Source organism: Cebus imitator, unplaced genomic scaffold (assembly GCF_001604975.1).
Source record: "Cebus imitator isolate Cc_AM_T3 unplaced genomic scaffold, Cebus_imitator-1.0 Scaffold457, whole genome shotgun sequence".
Taxonomy (NCBI): Eukaryota; Metazoa; Chordata; class Mammalia; order Primates; family Cebidae; genus Cebus; species Cebus imitator.
The window spans coordinates 452,496-470,249 of NW_016107772.1; the positions used below are offsets into that span (position 1 = coordinate 452,496).

The 17,754-nt window shown below is 51.0% G+C and overlaps 2 protein-coding genes across 7 annotated transcripts in view; one reads left to right on the forward strand and one right to left on the reverse strand.

Annotated features, from left to right (window-relative positions):
• The window catches only part of CFAP92 (cilia and flagella associated protein 92 (putative)), a 75,207-nt gene extending 71,613 nt beyond the window's left edge, over positions 1 to 3,594 (forward strand). For 3 of the 4 annotated variants that reach the window (XM_037732600.1, XM_037732602.1, XM_017511945.2), the window contains one exon: positions 3,371 to 3,594. In XM_037732600.1, coding sequence (XP_037588528.1) covers positions 3,371 to 3,431 — 61 coding nt within the window. In that variant the 3' untranslated portion in view covers positions 3,432 to 3,594. The remainder of the gene's footprint in view (positions 1 to 3,370) is intronic. The other variant, XM_037732601.1, reaches the window with a different exon arrangement.
• Positions 276 to 17,300, reverse strand: ACAD9 (acyl-CoA dehydrogenase family member 9). Of its 3 annotated transcripts, none has more exons than XM_017511922.2 (14): positions 17,166 to 17,300; positions 15,769 to 15,847; positions 14,041 to 14,215; positions 12,297 to 12,370; positions 11,035 to 11,110; positions 9,601 to 9,671; positions 9,226 to 9,345; positions 7,484 to 7,612; positions 5,549 to 5,628; positions 4,816 to 4,942; positions 4,492 to 4,569; positions 3,596 to 3,724; positions 2,947 to 3,019; positions 276 to 1,610 (listed from the first exon to the last, which is right to left on the reverse strand). In XM_017511922.2, the coding sequence occupies exons 5-14, from the start codon at positions 11,102 to 11,104 to the stop codon at positions 1,510 to 1,512; spliced, it is 978 nt and encodes a 325-aa protein (XP_017367411.2). In that variant the 5' UTR covers positions 11,105 to 11,110; positions 12,297 to 12,370; positions 14,041 to 14,215; positions 15,769 to 15,847; positions 17,166 to 17,300; the 3' UTR covers positions 276 to 1,509. The 3 variants fall into 3 exon arrangements, with proteins under 3 accessions (XP_017367411.2, XP_037588532.1, XP_037588531.1); XM_037732604.1 differs by having other exon boundaries at positions 11,031 to 11,110; positions 17,166 to 17,299; XM_037732603.1 differs by lacking the exon at positions 14,041 to 14,215.
• Positions 17,301 to 17,754: the final 454 nt, after the last annotated feature.

A 17,754-nucleotide genomic window follows, 5' to 3' on the forward strand; every position in this document is an offset into this window, starting at 1 on the left:
GGTGAAATCATTTAAGAAACACATGCTGGGGCCTCCTCTTCCCACAACATGTTTAAGAACAGTTAGCAACTACAGATGAGAGGGAGAGGCTTGAACTGGTTGCTAGGCCTTTTCAACCCCAGATGGATGAATGGAGAACTTACTGCTGCCAGAGGCCTTACACGCCACCAGCCTAGAGTGAAGGCCCTTCCAAAGGGCTGCCCAGAAAGGGGGTTGGGGTCTGAAAGCCCCTTCCCAAACTTCCCCTGTGCAAAGAAACTCCAAGCAGCCTTCTGTCCAGAGGTATGGATGCTTAATTTTGTGCAAAATGCTTCCTTGTCATCATTAACAAAACAGATCTTCAGGTTTCACTGAGGTTATTTACAAGATCACAATATTTATAAACTTTCCCATTTTAAAAACTAGTTACCAAAGCCCTGGCAAGAATGCTCAGGCCAGCTCAGCTCTCCAAGTTCCCAGTCTCCTCCTTGCCTATTTCCAGCATCACAGCAAATTAGGAATATACTTGGAAGAAAAAGAGCTAGCTACCTCCTCTGTGATCAAGGGAATGTCCACTATAGGTATTTTAGAGCTCCAGACCACCCAAGGACCACACCAAAGCTTGAAGTTTGCCACAGTGAGCATGCCTGGGACTTGGCATATCTCACAAGTACCAGCAGGATGGAGGCTGGAGAAATGCAAAGGCTTGCTGGGGCAGCCTGGAGATACCACGCATCCTCTTGAGAGTGGAGGCCAGTTCTTGTAAAAAAAAAAAAAAAAAAAGTCCCTAGGTAGCAACATCAGCTAAGGCAGCCTCCTCATCTCCTAAGAAAAACTAAAGGCTCGTAACCATAAGGCACTGCAGCCTGCCCCATGTGCCTGCTCCTTAGCATTCTGGGCCTTCCTTGCAGGGTGAGGACAAAGCGGACCTGAAGCCATCACCAAAGGGTGGTTCTCAGGGTCCTGTTGTCACCCATTGAAGGCTGGTTCTGAGGAACAGTGTGATGAGTACAGCAAAGGCTAAGAGTACACAGATTGTGACGTTTTCTATTCTTCTTTGTTAAATGGTTCCTGGTATGTTTTAAGTGCCTCTGCTTCTAGTTTAAATGAAGGACCCAGACGCAGCTTTCAAGCTATTTCCTAGAGAATGTGTGGTTGAGCAGAAATGGCTATTCCCACCTGATATCAGGTCCCCACCCGTCTCGCCCTGGAGGCAGCAGCACAAGCCCCGGTTTCCACTGTGGTGTCTCCTCAATGACCAGAATACCCGCCAATTCCAGAGGTCAGCAATTCCATTCTTTCTGTCTGGCTCAGTTCAGAGGCTGTGATGGTCCTGTTAGCACTGCACGCAGGTTAAAACCTGGAAGAGGCTCCCCCATGCCAGGAGACAACCCTTCAGGTGCAGACTGGGAACAAATGGCTCAACCTGTGATAAGCCCAAGTTCTCCACCTTCTGAAAAAGTAGTGACAGTCATCCAGCAACGGGCCACAGCTGGGGGCAGGCGGTGGCAGTGGACACTATTCCCTGCCTCAGTATGTCCTGTCCAGAGGGTGGGCACAGATATAGGTTCGTTTCTCAAGGATCTGCTGGGACATTTTCTTAATCTGCTCATCTGTGTTTTCTGGAGCATCTGGGAAGAAAAAGGAGAGATGGTGAGTGATTTTCTGCATTGTGGTAAGACAAACATGGCTGAAGTGGGGGCATTTTTTCACAAAGCCCACCTACCATGAGGCAGCCCTAAGGGTGATCCCCCTCCTCCAAACCCCTAGCAAGTAATTCTGGGCTACAGGGAGAGAAAGCTGGTAGAGCTTCATTCTCAGTTACAAAGGGCTCATCTCTAACCCCCAGATCTCATGGGGTGGAGCTGCCGCTTGTTCTGTAAATGCCCCATCTGTGATTCCAACCCACTGGAGGAGAAACCATTTGAGCACTCTCTATAGCACATAACCCATGAGCACTGGGTAGGGGGGTGCCTGGGCCACCCCCGCAGGCCAGGACCTGCAAAAAGCATATGCCACTCTTAGCGAGTGCCACAGTGCTAGCACCTACCCCCATTACTTGGCAATAGGACTGGGCTCTGCAAGGACATTGACCCAGAGCCTCAGGCCAACATGACTGTGAGGGTCAGAAGTGGACTGAGCTGGGCATTGCCAGATATGGTGGAGTTGCTATAGAAGAGGAAGAGCACTCTAGATAAGACAGGAGCATGAGCAAAGCGCTCTGTTCTCTCAGCCGAGGCTGAGCCCTCTGCAAGGCACTGCAAGGTCACTTTAGATGGAGTGCAGTGGGTAAAAGGGCAGATAAAATGCTGTCTCCCAAATCTCCAGATCTTACAACCAGGTGCTCCTCCCTTTGTAAGCCTTCCCGGGGCAGCTTTAAGAATACAGTCAGGGTTAGGCACGGTGGCTCACGCCTGTAATCCCAGCATTTTGGGAGGCCAAGGTGGGTGGATCACCTGAGGTCAAGATTTGGAGACCAGCCTGGCCAACATGGTGAAACCTCATCTCTACTAAATATACAAAAATTATCCAGGCATGGTGGTATATGCCTGTGATCCCAGCAAGGCTGAGGCAGAACTTCTTGAACCTGGGTTGCAGTGAGCAGAGATTGTACCACTACACTCCAGTCTGAGTGACAAAATGAGACTCTTGTCTCCATCTCCAAAAATAAAAAATAAAAACAGCCAGGCATCAGGCAGCATGCTGGGCAGATGCCAGGGGCCCTGCACAAGGGGCTCTGCACTTGCTTGATCTATAACTGCCTTGGTGAATGGAGCAGCTTTGCACCTACGGTGCCTGACAGGGACTGCTCCAGCTAAGCCCAGGCCTACCCAGGCCCTCACTCAAGGCAGAGGTCTGTGAGCAGCCAGCAGGCTCTGGGAGCTTGACAGGGTCCAGAAACAGCTCACCACCAACAGGGGCCCAGAAGTGGGTCCTTCCTTCCCTCCCCCAAGACATGCCACTCACACTTGTCCAGCTGAGTGAGGCTGAAGAGATTCTGGAAGTAAGCTTCCGTGCAGAAGGTGCTGGCCAAGAGAGCCTGCCAGAATCAAGGACAGAAAAGATGTACCCAAATCCCTGTAATCTGACCTCCGAGCTTCAAAAACCCAGCCTGTCAGCCAAACTGGGTAGCATGGGAGGGGTCAAAGGGCTTGGCTCAGGAGTCACCCCTGACCCAAACTAGCTCTTTTCCCAAAAGCAAGAGACTCAACATCTCTGAGCCTGTTTCCTCTGAGAGGCAGACCACAATCCTGGTTATCTGCAGGCTAATCTGGAAAGTGGAGGCAGAGCCTGGTACACGGTGGAGGGGGCACTGTGCAGGGTCTGCCACTCGTTGTGGGTGGGGACACTGAATCAGGAACCCCCATCACTCAGCTGAGTCTTCTCTCAGGCAGGAAGAAGAAAGGGATCAGCCCCATCTCCTGTGCCGCACAGACCCTGCCATTGCATAGCGAACCTGCACAGCCCTTCCCATAGCCATGCGGGCCTAAGGACACCCCCTGAACTGGCCTGGCCCTCCTCACCCGCCCACCCCCTCCCCAACAATCAACTTCATTAATGTGCAGCAGGACAGAGGCCAGCAGCCAGGCCCTGTGCGAGGCTGGGCAGTGCTCACCTCGTGGTCGTGGTTACGGAGCCCGATGCGGATGGAGCGGCTGGCCCGCGACAGCACAGCCGTCATGCCATACAGGTTGATGAGAATGTTGGCCACACGCTTCAGCACCAGCTGCTCCTCCCCGATGGTCTGGGATCACAGAGGCTCTGAGTGGAGACTCACTACCTAAACCAGCCCCAACATGGTCCCTCCCAGGGCCGCATCTTTGCCTGTCTTAGTCTGTGTTCCTTGAGAAAGTGGAGCCAATAACACCTTCTGTTTTCCCTTCTCTTTGGTCTCTAGATTCAGGGAGGGGGTTAAGGCACGACCAGCAGCCAGTGCCTACTGTGCTACTGTCACCTTTGGCAGTAAGAGCCCCACCAATCAGATCCCCAGATTCAGGCCCCAGGTGGGGCTGCCCTCCTGATTCTAGGGAGCCTCTCTCTATCTGGAAGGTACACAGAAAAACACAGCAGAAAACTCACCCAGTAAGGGTGCCCTCTGAGTAGCTAAGTGGGCCCCAGGACAGGCTGATAAAGCCAGCCTGACCTCAGCCACCCCATCCCTCCAGGGTGATCAAGATTTCTGTTCTGGCCGGGCGCAGTGGCTCATGCCTATAATCCCAGCACTTTGGGAGGCCGAGGTGGGTGGATCACGAGGTCAAGAGATCGAGACCATCCTGGTCAACCCGGTGAAACCCCGTCTCTACTAAAAATACAAAAATTAGCTGGGCATGATGGTGCGTGCCTATAGTCCCAGCTACTCGGGAGGCTGAGGCAGGAGAATTGCTTGAACCCAGGAGGTGGAGGTTGCGGTGAGCCGAGATCGTGCCATTGCACTCCAGTCTGGGCAACAACAGCGAAACTCCGTCTCAAAAAAAAAAAAAATTCTGTTCTGGGCCTGGAGGGCCTGGTTACCTTGCCAAAGCGGAGCAGCAGCGTCTCCACGGTCCGGCCGAAGTAGTAGGTGTTCTCCTCTAACTTGGTGGCACTATCCTATTAGCCAAGACAGGACTCAGTTCAGCACCTCATCCCTACCAGGCCCAGTCCTGTCCCACAGCCCAGGTACCAGGCAGAGATGTCCTATCTGGGGGAGGCAATCCAAGGTGGCGTGGACTAGCTGGTGCTCCCCAACTTCCCCTGGAGGAGCCTAGACCGCCCCCACAGTAAGATCCTTTCTGCCATGAGGAGATCTGGCAGGAGGGCATCCAAGTAGGGGGTATACCTGCTGGGCCCACTTACCTCAAGACTGGGGTGTATGACTCCAAGTTTGCCTGTCAGCTCCATGTCCACCGTTCTGCCCGTGAAGTCCCAAAGCCTCCGGCCAACAGTCTCCATGACTGTGGTCACAGTGGCCCGTTTAAGCTCACTGCAGAAAGTCCATGGTCCCGTAACTGGAGGCCCTGCTGCTAGCTCTCATCGTCCAGCAACATGGCCTCCCTGGCCTGGGTATGCCGGGCCCCTGGCTACAGGCTGAACCCTCCCCACCCCATCACCTTCGGGAGAGCCACACGTGTTCTCCCCCATGAGAAGTGGAGTCACAGCCAGTTTCCCAGTGCCTGTCTCCCATGAAGGAGACAAAATTCTACTAGCAACCTATACTTGGCCTCCAGCAGAGATTTTGGATTGCTGTGCCCCTAGGATGGGGATGGAGGGGAGCAGGAGGGAGGTTTGGCACCTTTAAGGGGATACCTCTTATTCTTCAGGTTCTGAAAAACGAGTTGCCTCCAGTGTGGGGGACCAGAAGGGGGATATGGTGTTCATGCTGGAGCTATAGGCTGGTGTGGCCATAAGGGCAGGGCAGCGAGCCCCCCGCCACCACAGGGGAAGGTCTCCTCTGCAAGGCTATGCCATGCCCCCCACTCCACCATTCCCACACTCCAGGCCAAGGCAGCCCTTTCCTCCTGCTGCCCTGGACTGGCCCCTGCTGGGCAGGTGTAGGACCCAAGGAGCAAACAGTGACAATGGGACCTACTGGATCCTGGCGGTTATGATGCGGCCGGCATACTGCAGACCCGTCAGGGCGATGTACATCCGGAGAATCTCGTTGGTTCCCTGTGGCCAGTAGTGCAGAGGTCAAAGGCTGTCTCCTCCCCTCTGCCAGGCAGCCATGGTGGTGCCACATGTGCTGGGTAGGCCCAGCCACTGCCTGCTTGCCCATGCCACAGAAGCCACTGCTTCTGAAGCAGCTGGGAGCAGGGCTCTGACCAGGGCTCAGGGAGCACACCAGATGGCCATGGGCTCCCACTGGGACCCCCCCCATCTCTCCATGACCAGCCTCACGTGTGTCACGTATTTCTCCAAGTCTCCAGCTCCTCTTTAAAATGCAAACTAGTTTCCCTGAGGGGTGCCTGGGGCGCAGCCAGTGCCAGACAGACACTGCTGGCTCCAGGTGGAGGCCAGATTCCTCACAGAGGTCACAAATTGCTTAACAGGAGTGGCATCTAGAAGCTCCTCAGTGCCAGGTGTCATCACCCAGAGGGCTACATGCTCCCCACTCCCCCGACCTGTGATTCTGATCAGAGAAGCTGGTAGGCTTCTGCTCACTCTGCACAATGGCCCTGTGTGTCAGGTGCAGGAGCCTGACCCAGGCCACATAGCCAGCACCTGGGACTGAGGACTATCTCCTGCAACCAGACAGATACCACAGATAGCAGGACTCCTACAGGAAAAGGGGAGGACTGTGGAGGCCTCCCGGCACACCAAGCAAACTCCAGACAGGAGCTCCTGCCCCACAGCAAGAGTTCTGTGTTTTTCCAAGGCCTTGAGGGCTTCTTGAACGCTGCTGACCACCCCAGCCCCAGAGAAGCCCAACCCTCCCAGGCTGAGGAAAGGGCCGAGACCACTCCAGTGCCCTCAGGCTGGCCCTTGCCCTGTCTGTCCACTAAAACAGCAGAGATGGCTGGAACCCAATGGGCAGGCTGGGAACAAAAGCAGCCAAGGAGGCCTCCCACTGGGCAGGACAGGCCCAGGAGACAAGATTACATTCCCAGCGGCTGACAACGCCCCTCATTGCCAGACCTGCTGCTCAGGACCAAACCCTCTCCCTGTCTCAGGCCTGCCTCCTGTGTACGCACCATCATATCCCACCCATCCTGCTGTGTTCTCTTAGTTCTAGCCCCTCCCTCCCAGCAGGAGAGCCCCTGGCCTCTGGCCTCATCCCTGCAACTCATTCTCCACATGAGCCTCTGGGGGGGATTTCCCACAACACAGATACAACCAAATAATGCCCGCTTAAAGACGTTTTATGGCTTCCAAATTTCTCTGCTGTCAATCAAGGTCTTCCACAGTCTGGCTGCTTTTCTAGCCTTCCCATGCACCTTCTGCAACACCCTCAAACCCACTGCCTGGCATAGCACACCTAGCAGGACTGACTGCTGCTTCCAGAAAAGTCCTTCTCTCTTCATTCACCTTGTGCCAGCAGATAAGTCCCATCTGGGCCTGGCGCACTCTATTTCCCTACCCTTCAGGACACATTGCCCTCCCCGGCCTCAGCCCTTGTCAAAGCCTGTTCTTTCTGCCCTTAAGGGCCAGGAACACATGCTTCAGAAAACTCTGGCTGCCTGTGGAGGGTGCCCACTCCCTGCCTCTTTGCACTTGTACTCTGTCATCTCCCTTGGTCAGCACAATCAGAACACAGCACCCAAAGTCTCTGTGGCCTAATTCCCTCCCCTGCCACCTGGCACATGCTAAATGAACCAACTCTTCAGTCTTGTGACTTGATCGAGGGCAGCAATTGGGAATGAAACATGCCAGGGCTAGCAGAGCCCTTGAGAGCCAATCAGAGCATGCAATCCAGCCCTGGGCTGTGGGGACCACTTCGGGGACCTCTGCAAGGCCCTGAGCAGCTTCTTTAGGACCAGGCAGGGTGGGGCTGGAGAACAGCCTAGCTGGTAGCAGGGCCACTCACCTCGAAGATGAGGAGGATGCGGGTGTCACGCAGTATGCGCTCGTACGGATAGTCCCTCATGTAGCTCAAGCCCCCGAAGATCTGCAGCGCCTCATTCACACACTGCCAAGCAGCCTCAGAGCTGAACACCTGTGGGCCCAGGGCAAGGTCAGCATGGGGTGTCACACTGATTCCCTTCCAAAAGGAGGACCTATGCTATAGGGATCTGGGTGGCTGGGGAGGCGTGGGAGGCACCCAGACTTGGGGAAGACATCGGGCAGGGAGGAACTCGAGGGGTCAGGTGGGCAAGTCCTTTGCCTTCCTTGGCCACACCGGCCAGCTTGTGGTCCCCATCCCACCATGACCTTCTGGGCCCACCTTTGCCCCCTCTGTACCTGGCTGAGCTCCTCTTCCCTTAAAACCCATTTAAGATCTTCCCTTCCCCAGAAAGCCTGACCTGTTCCTGCCCAGCCCTGGTGGCATGACTTCTTTCTGTCTCTGCACACTATAAGCGCCTTGGGGGCAGACATACTGCCATATTAAGCTCTAGGCTTAGCATATGGAAGAGGCTGGCCCACAACAAGCTAATGTCTGTGGTCACTGTTCATGGGTGACAAGGCGACGAGGTGATAAAACATGTGCAAATGCACCCAGTATGCAGGCTGTAACTAGAAAAGACTCAAAGGCCACCCAAGATGCCCAATCTTTTTTTTAATTTTTTTATTTTTTTCAGGGACCTTCCCACTTCAGGATCCCAACCTTATAGGTAGACTCTCCTGCTGATACCAGGATGTTCACTTCTCTAAACTGCTAGACCTCTCACCATTTCTCTCAGGAGCTCAATTTCAGCTTAAAAATAATTGTTGGGGGGAACAAAGTAGGGTCCCCTAAAGGGTGGCCATCTTTTTTATACAGCTAAAAATGACTCCCTCCACCATGAACAAAACAAAAGCAACAGAAAACTCTAGTAGCTACCTCAACCAAATAAGATAATCTTCCTACCTCAGCCTCCCAAGTACAGGTGTGTACCACCACGACGGCCAATTTTTGTATTTTTTTGTAGGGATGGGGTTTTGCCATGTTGCCCAGGCTTGTATACTTAGTTTTTTTTGTTTTTTTTTTTTTGAGAGGAGTTCACTCTTGTTGCCCAGGCCAGAGTGCAGGTGGCTCACTGCAACCTCTGCTCCCTGGGTTCAAGCGATTCTCCTGCCTCAGCCTTCCAAGTAGCTGGCATTACAGGTGCCCGCAACCTTGCCCGGCTTTTTTTTTCTATTTTTAGTAGAGATGAGGTTTCATCATGTTGGCCAGGCTGGTCTTGAACTCTAGACCTCTGTGATCCACCGCGCCTTGCCATATATTTAGTTTTTAAGAGGACGTTTTGAAACCAAAAAGTAGGAAGGCCATAAATTAAGGAAAAAAGTTCTCACAAAAGCCAGCTGCAATGTTATTATTCTAAAAGGATGTTAACAGAATGGTCTCCTTCTGCTATAAACTGCTGATCCACTGGCAAAAGTTTGGCAGAAACTGCACTGTGAGAGCATGGAGCCTTCCTACAAACTGCTGCTCACCAGTCACTTCCCTGCTGCTGCTCCCTGCCCGCTGCCTGCCTATCCCTGGAGTGCTGCACAGGGCGAGTGCATCATAAATACTGGATCAATGACAGGTGGAAGATGACAGGCAACAGCAGCGGCTTGAAAGGTCACAGTGAGGGAGCTTTCCCAAGCCTCCCTCCAGCGCCAGCTCTCTGGCTATGCCAGGGTTACCTTCACCATGGCTGCCTCGATGGAGCAGTCGGGAAAGCCCGGTTGGTCTAGCATCCCTGCCGTGAGGTAGGTCATACTCTCTATGGCGTAAGCCTTCTGAGCCATCAGTGCAAGCTTCTCCTGGAGTATTCAGAAAAAAACATAAGAAGCAATTTGCATGTGCTGAGAGCCAAATCTTCAAAACAGGAGAGAAAGTAATTAAGTCAGAATCCTGATTTCCCAAGAGAAGCAGGCCCAGCGACCCTTGTCAAATAAAGCCTTAACTAGTCTTCTTCCCAAATCACCACAGAAGAGTCACCAGTACAGAGACATCAAAAGAACACACTGTCATGTCACACAGTGAAATCCACAAAGACAGCACTCAACCATCTATACCTGAATCAATCCAAATTCGCTGAGTCTCTTGTTAAACTGTTTCCTTGTGCAGGCGTACTCAGCAGCCATTTCTGAGGAAGAGCAGAGTCATTAGAAAGAACTGGAACTTTACTGTTATTGAAACATAATTTCCTATGGCCATCATCTTTACCCTTCCCACAGGTGGGCACTATGAGAAGCATGTCTGCTGAGGTCAAATGCCCCAGAAGCTGGTACCCCCACTTGCCAGCACCCATGGGTCAGAGGAGAACCACCCCTCCTCATGGCACCTACAGTTTAGCATCAGATACAGACTTGAATCCTGGCAATGATTCTTACAGCCAGTGGCCTGGGCCAAGCATGTCACCTCCCTGAACACCACCACCTACATCAGAGTCGCTGTGAAGATACAACCAGGGGGAAGGCTGAGGGCTCCTCACACAAAGCCAGGCACAAAGGCCCCAGACAGAGGTGGTGCAGGCCCAAACCCAGCACACAGTGCTCTTGACCAAAGCAGGTGGGGCCGCCTGGCTTGAATATTCGGGCTGGGGCTTCCAGGCATGTGGTTGTGACAAAGTGCTGAGCTCTGAGGGCCCATGAGTAACATGGTGCCTCTCCCAGGCAGCACTCCCCCCGACCCCCCGCCTGTGGCCGTGTTCTCCACAGGCTCTCCCAGGTGTGGCACACTCAGGAGGTGAAGAGGGCTGAGCTCCCCCAGAGGACTTGCGAGTGAGAAAAGCCCTGAGCCTGGAGCCTGAGAGCTTTAGTTTTGGGTCCAGTTGCCCTCTCTGAGCCTCTGTCTTCTCATTTCTAAAATGGAGGTAAACCAAAACAAGTATGCCCATCTTGGCCCAAAAGAGGCCAGCCCAGAGCCTGGCATCCAAAGAGGAGCTTCATAAAGCACTTAGGGGTGTGCCATCCCAGGCATTTCCATTTCCTCACAGATGCTTCCACAACAGACAGGATGGTTACAGGGTTGTTCTAAGTTCACTGGCAAAGGAAAATGGAGGTTTCAGGTATCCTGACAGAACAGAACAAAGAAAGATCCAGAGGCCCAGGGACCTGGGTTCCAAACCCGACCCCACTCCCCACGCACCATGCAGTCACCGAGGAGGCGTGAAACTTGGGCACCTGAGGCCATGTGTCCTGGGAGTCTGGCTCGTGGTGTGTGCTCACCAAGAAGCTCTGCCCCTACTCCTCTCGCCCCAGACAGAAAGTCTGTTGCCCCATTCCCATCCCCTGTGTGGAGGTGAAACAGGAATTCGAAGACGACAAATCTGGAGGCAGGCTGAGGAGACCCTCTGGTCTCCACAAAAGCCCAGGGCTGGACCCTCGGTCGAGGTGGCCTAGTTCAGCACCAGCCTGGAAGTGGCCAGGGGAATAGCAGAGCCTCCAGGGATGGAGCCAGGGCAGCAGGGAGTGGAGCACAAAGGGCCTTGTCCCTGACTTACCTACCAATCAATCTCTTGAGCATCCCAGCTACAGCACTGCCCATACTGAACCGGCCGCTGTTGAGGATGTCCATGGCCACCTGCAGGGAAAAAGGGAGAGCCCAGGGGCCCTGAAGGAGGCAGGGGGAGGAGGCCATAACCACACGTCTGCCTTTACCAGACCAGGCGAACGGGATCATTCCCTCGGACTGGAAGAAAGCACTGTCCTAACATCTCGGAACAAGGCAGTTCACTCACTGCTGCAGCTCTACCAATGTCCCCGCACACAAGAAAGACCACTGAACTTTATTCCAAAGGAACATGCCAAGAGCTGGGCATGGTGGCTCCCACCTGTAGTACCAGCATTTTGGGAGACCAAGGCAGGAAGATCACTTGAGCCCAGGAGTTCAAGACTAACTTAAGCCCAACAGAAATTCTACATTTACGTATAAAGCAAAATAACTGAAAACATATTTCCACACAAAAACTTGACATGAATGTTCATAAGCATTATTGATAGCCGCCAAAAGTGCTAACAACCCCAATGCCCATCAGCTGGTGAATGGATGAACAAAATTGCTTTCTCCACTCAACAAAAGATAATTTAGCCATAAAAGGAATGAATTACTCATTCATGCTACAAGAGAGATGAACCTTGAAAACATCACACTATGTGAGAAAAGCCTGTCACCAAAGACTGGATCTTGCATATGACTGTATTTCTATGAAATGTTCTGAACATGCAAATCCATAAGGACATAAAGCAAAAGAGTAGCAGCCAAGGGATGGGGTAAGGGTCTTACTGACAGTACGTTTCTTTATGGGGTAAGGAAATGTTCTGCAATTAGGCACAGGAAGTATTTGAACAAGATAGCGAATATACACTGAAATACACGTTTTAAAATGGTGAGTCCTTTGTTCTATGAATCATCTCTTGATAAAAAAATATTTCACTTTAGTCTAAAAAGAAAAGAGTGGGGCAGGGAGGTAGATACACAGCTTGAGCTTCACTGGAGCCCACGGGCTGCTTTCTCACACCCGCTGTGGAAGGGGATCCTAGACTCTGCTCAAGGTGAAGGAAGATTCCCAACCTTACCACATACTCCTTTTAGGAGCCAGCCAATTTTCTAGTCTCCATTTCCGACTTCCCAACAGATAACCATGCGAGGTCACCTGCCAAGCACAGGCTGCTCTGCTATGAGCAAGGATGGGGCAAAAGCTGGGAGCCAACAAGTCGCACTTGAGACACTACATGGTACTCACAAGGGGCTGTGGCTGGCAACTCACCTTAAACCCACCTCCGACCACTCCAAGGACATTTTCCACAGGTACCTTGGTGTCTTCAAAATGGACTTCGCAGGCTGAAACACATGAAATTTAAGATCTCATCTGACAATGCAAAAAACCACTCTGCATTTGACCTGCAAAAGCAGGTAATTCATCCGTCCGTCCGTCCGTCCAACATTTGGTAAGACAGTATAGAAAGACAAAGTTCCTGTCTTTGTGGAGTTCATACTTTGGTTAGGGAGATAAACTATAAACAAAACAATGTATTATTGTAATCAGTGCAATGGATGAAATAAACAGGGCAACACGATAAGGAGAAATGGAGGCTGGCAAGGGGATGGATAATAATATTTTTACTAAGGGCTATGTCAGACTTTTGTAAGGTGGCATTTAGCAGAAGTTTAAAGAATGAAAAGAGCCAGGCATATAAAGAGCCACAACAAGCAAAGAGAGGGAGAGAACAGCATTTCCTAAGGTCTCAATTCTTAACTCTAATACAACCACACCCCTGCAATCTAACTGTAGCACTATCCCACTGTGGGGAGGGGTGGACCTCCCTCCCTTTCCCTGTCTGCTAGGTATGACCATGTGACTTGCTGTGGTCACTAGAATAGAGCTGAGCCAACATGAACAGAGGCCTTAAATGTGCTTTTAGGGTCATGCCTCTAAAAGCCAGCATTTTGGGAGGCAGAGGTAGGAGGATCACTTGAACCCAGGTGTTCAAGACCAGCCTGGACAACATAGCAAAACCTCTATTTAAAAAAAAAAAAAAACAAGGTGGCCAGGCACAGTGACTCACACCTATAATCCTAGCACACTGGGAGTCTTAGGTAGGTAGATTGCACCTGAGCTCAGGAATTTGATACAAGCCTGGGCAACATGGTGAAACCCTGTCTCTACAAAAAACACAAAAATTGGCCAGGTGTGGTGGTACACACCTATAGTCCCAACTACTTGGGAGGGTGAGGCAGGAGAATCGCTGGAACCCAGAAGGCAGAGGTTGCAGTGAGCGGAGATCACACCACTGCACTCCAGACTGGGTGACAGAGGGAGAATCTGTCTCCTCCGACAAAAAAGTGCTTATATGAGGGCCAGGCATGGTGGCTCACGCCTGTAATCCAAGCACTTTGGAGGCCAAGGCGGGTGGATCACCTGAGGTTGGGACTTCAAGACCAGCCTGACCAAAATGGTGAAACCCCGTCTTTAAAAAAAAATAAAAATAAATAAATAAAACTAATAATAAATTAAAAAAAAAAAAATTTTTTTAAGTGCTTATATGGTTTGGCTTGGCCCCTTGGGTGCTTGTGATCTGCTCTAAGAACAAGCCTCCAGATGGACCTGAATCCAACTCACAGCCTGAAGCAGGCTGCCAGGCACCTGCAGACTGAGACAACTAAAGGCTGGGGGCTGTAAGCTGAGCTCTAAGGTGGTCTGTCCACCAGGACTGCCACAGTAGGAGATGACCACCAGGCCTTCAAGTGAGCAGCACTTGGCTGTGGGAACAAAGACAAAGCCCAGGTGGAACTCTTAATTTGATCTTTAAAATGCTTAACAAAAACAAAGTATTTAAATCTCATTTTGTCTTGCTATTTGGACAGAGTCAAGGGCCAGTCTCTCCCTATCTCTCTCTCAATCTCTCTCTCACACACACACCCCCCGAATGCTATTTGGACACAGTCAAGAGCAAGTCTCCCCCTAACACACACACACACACACGCACACACACCCCCCACACTCTACTTACTGTTGGAACCCCGAATGCCTAACTTATCTTCAGGTTTCCCATTAGTGACTCCACCAAAGTCTCTTTCTACTATGAATGCTGTGATTTTGTCTTTCACTGATCCATCAGAATCAACGACCTCAGTCTTTGCAAACACAGTAAAAATATTGGCCAGTCCTCCATTGGTAATCCAGACCTGAGGACAGAAAGAAGGACTTTGGAGAAAACCAAACCCCTATGTGAACCATCTCAGCTCTGTCTTTGCCCATCAAGCTCCAGCTGCCAGTCAGATCTCAGACCAGACATGCAGGGTCCCTGGCATTGCAGAAGCCAACCAATCATGAGGAATAGAGGACAGGGCTCAGCCCAGTCTCCCAGGGCAAGGATTTTTCCCAAGAGACACGCGTGGCCAGGGTGGGGCGGGAGGCGGGGGAAAGAACATCCAAAGTTGTCAAACAGCTCAGGCTCCACTGCCAGACAACTGCATTTCTTCAAGAAAGAAAAGGTTTAATCATTTCTCAAGGTATACATATATCAAAACATCATGTTGTACCTGTAAAATAAATACATTTACTTGTTAATTCTAAAACGATGAAAAAAAGAAGGTGGGAGGGTGGTGAGGAGGAGGAAAGGAAACAAGGGGACAGACAGAAAGAGACTCCTTAACAAATTGCCACAGATGAGGCAATCGGGGATATCTGAATGCTGATAGAGGTAAGAAATTACCAGCAGGGCACAGTGGTTCATGCCTGTAATCCCAGCACTTTGGGAAGCCGAGGTGGGCAGACTGCTTGAGCCAGGCATTTGAAACCAACCTGGGCAACATGGTGAAAACCCATCTCTACCAAAAAAATACAAAAACATTAGCTGTGTCCCTATACTCCCAGCTAATTGGGAGGCTGAGGTAGGAGAATCACTTGTGCCTAGGAAGCTGAGGCTGCAGTGAGCCAAGATTGTGCCACTGCACTCTAGCTGGGTTGACAGAGTGAGACCCTGTCTCAAAAAAAAAAAGGGAAAATTATCAATTTTTAAAATGTGATAATGGTATTATGGCTTTTTCTTTAAAAAAAAAAAAAAAGGCTTGTCTTTTGGAGAGACATGCTGAGACTGTTACCCTGCAACCTAGAGGTGGTGATGCTACTGCAAGACGCACAGTGGCCTGAGTAATGAGCGATGAGATTGACCCTGGGCCTGCCCTAAGGTGCTCCAAGCCCAGGAGCAGATGAGCAGATAACTGCTGGCGTTGGGGCCAGGCACACAGAACATGTCTGAAATTTTGTGTAACAAAAAATTTAAAACTTTTTTGGGGTTTACAGGCCAGTCACAGTGGCTCATGCCTGTAAACCCAGCACTTTAGGAGGCTGAGGTGGGTGGATCACTTGAGGTCAGGAGTTCAAGACCAGCCTGGCCAACATGGTGAAACTCCATCTCTACTAAAAATATAATTATTAGCTGGGTGTGGTGGTGCTCACCTATAATCCCAGCTACTCGAAAAGCTGAGGTGGGAGAATCACTTGGACCTGGGAGGCAGAGGTTTCAGTGAGCCGAGATCACACCACTGCACTCCAGCCTGGGTGACAGAGTGAGACTCTGTCTTAAAAAAAATTAAAACAAACACATAAAAGCAGCTCAAGAAGGCAGTCAGTGCTATGACAGTCGATACAATCCCTGGTGTGTGGAGAGTGCTTACTCAGTGGCAGTGAAGGTCATGACTGAGACGCTGATGTGGCCGTGAGGACGGAGCCCTACCTTGGAGCCGTTGAGGATGTAGTGCTTCCTGTCTTCACTTAGCCTGGCTCTGCTCTGGATTGAGGCTGCATCACTCCCACTGCAGATGCAGAAAAATGTGGTCAAGGAAGAATACTGGGAATAAATATGAATGCTTTCGAGGGCCTGAAAATAGAGATTTTTAGTACTTTTCAGAGAGAGGTCAGCAAACTTTTAGATCAGATAACATACTCGGCTTTCCAAGCTACAGGATGTGTCTCACCTCCTCAACTCTGCTGCTATTAATAGAACATGAACGCAGATGAAGACAATTTGTAAAACGATGGGCATGTTCCAGTAAAACGGAGCCTGGTGTGATGGCTCATGCCTGTAATCCCAGCACTGTGGGAAGCTGAGGTGGGGAGATCACTTGAGGTCAGGAATTTGAGACCAGCCTGGCCAACGTGGTGAGACCTCGTCTCTACTAAAAATACAAAAATTAGCCAGGTGTGGTGGCATATGCCTGTAGTCCCAGCTACTTGGGAGGCTGAGGCAGGCGAATCACTTGAACCTGGGACGTGGAGGTTACAGTGAGATGAGATTGCGTCACTGCACTCCAGCCTGGGCAACACAGTGAGCCTCTGTCTCAAAACAAAACCAGAAACAAAAACAAAAACCCCAAACTTATACCAAAAATACAAAAAATAAAATAAAATAAAATTAGCAGGGCATGGTGGCATGTGCCTGTAATCCCAGGTACTAAGGAGGCTGAGGCAGGAGAATTGCTTGAACCTGGAGGTGGAGGTTGCAGTGAGCTAACATCTCGCTGCTGTACTCCAGCCTGGGCAACAAAGTAAGAATCTGTCTCAAAAAATAAAAAACTTGGGCTTAGGTATAAACATGAAAATCAGTACTTACAGCAGGCTCATTTGCAGTCCTGTAAGGATGAGTTCTGGGCACCCCAAGAAGAACGACTGTTCCCAGGTCCCCATGCAAAGGGAAGCTGGATGGAGTACGGTCCAGGTGATGGACTTATCATCAGAGTCTCAAGTCCTGCCGTAGCCCTGCTCCATCCCAGCAGATCACATGGCCTTACTGAACCTCAGCTCCTAATGTGTAACTGGGAACAGTACCACCCATGCTACAAATTCTGAAACGCACTTTGAAGTCTGAATGTATTACTGTATGTCAAGGTATGTTGTAAACCATAAAAATTCATTTAATAAATGCTGTCAATTGTGGTATCTCACTTGCAAGTCTCACTGGGACAGAGAAAGTCAAGATAAGAGAAATGGCAAGAACAGTTGCTGAGTTGATTCTTTGGAAGATTTTGGAAAGAAGGAAAAGTCAGCTGCTCAAGAAAACCAACAGCCCCTTGCCCAGTGAATCTTGGAAAATACCACGGCTGCTGAGGGATAATCTTCTGTGCGAGGACAGACCTGGCTGGCTCGGTGAGGCAGAAGGCTGCAATGTGCTCCCCAGACGCCAGTTTAGGTAAGTATTTGGCCTTCTGCTCCTCAGTGCCAGCCAAGATGATCCCCTAAAGAAAACAGACACAGACTAATGTCAGCTGTGGGGAGAAAGGAGGGCGTGAGGTGTGCTTCTGAAACATTTCCTTTCTGAGGTAAATATTTACTTCAGTCGAGAGGACAGCAAGAGCTCGGAGCAAGCAGCCACAGGCAGGGAGCCAGGCTGCTGAGGAGACTATCAGGGGTGCACGTGCCAGCACAAGCCTGCGGGACCCACAGTGCTTTGCGGTCTGTGTCTAAAACTTTCCTATCAGTTCCTCCATTTCCCAGCCTGGTGGTCTTGGGCAAGGAAAATCCCTTCCCAAAGGAACCCTCCATCTTGTCACCCACAAACTGGGCCACTCCCACCCACTGGCAGGGTGGTCTGAATGATGAAACATGAAGACACGGGAGTGCAGGAACCAAGCCTATCCTAAAGAAGGTGCTCGGCCGGGCACGGTGGCTCACACCTGTAATTCCAGCACTTTGGGAGGATGAGGCGGGCGGATCACGAGGTCAA

Bases quoted from the DNA above. Each gene is read 5' to 3' on its own strand.
- ACAD9 (XM_037732603.1), bottom strand. From the start codon at position 11,104: ATGGACATCCTCAACAGCGGCCGGTTCAGTATGGGCAGTGCTGTAGCT. The intron at 7,613-9,225 runs GTAACCCTGGCA...CTGGGCCCACAG, and splicing joins TCGAGGCAGCCATGGTGAAG to GTGTTCAGCTCTGAGGCTGC. The intron at 3,020-3,595 runs GTGAGCACTGCC...TGATTCTGGCAG, and splicing joins TCCGTAACCACGACCACGAG to GCTCTCTTGGCCAGCACCTT.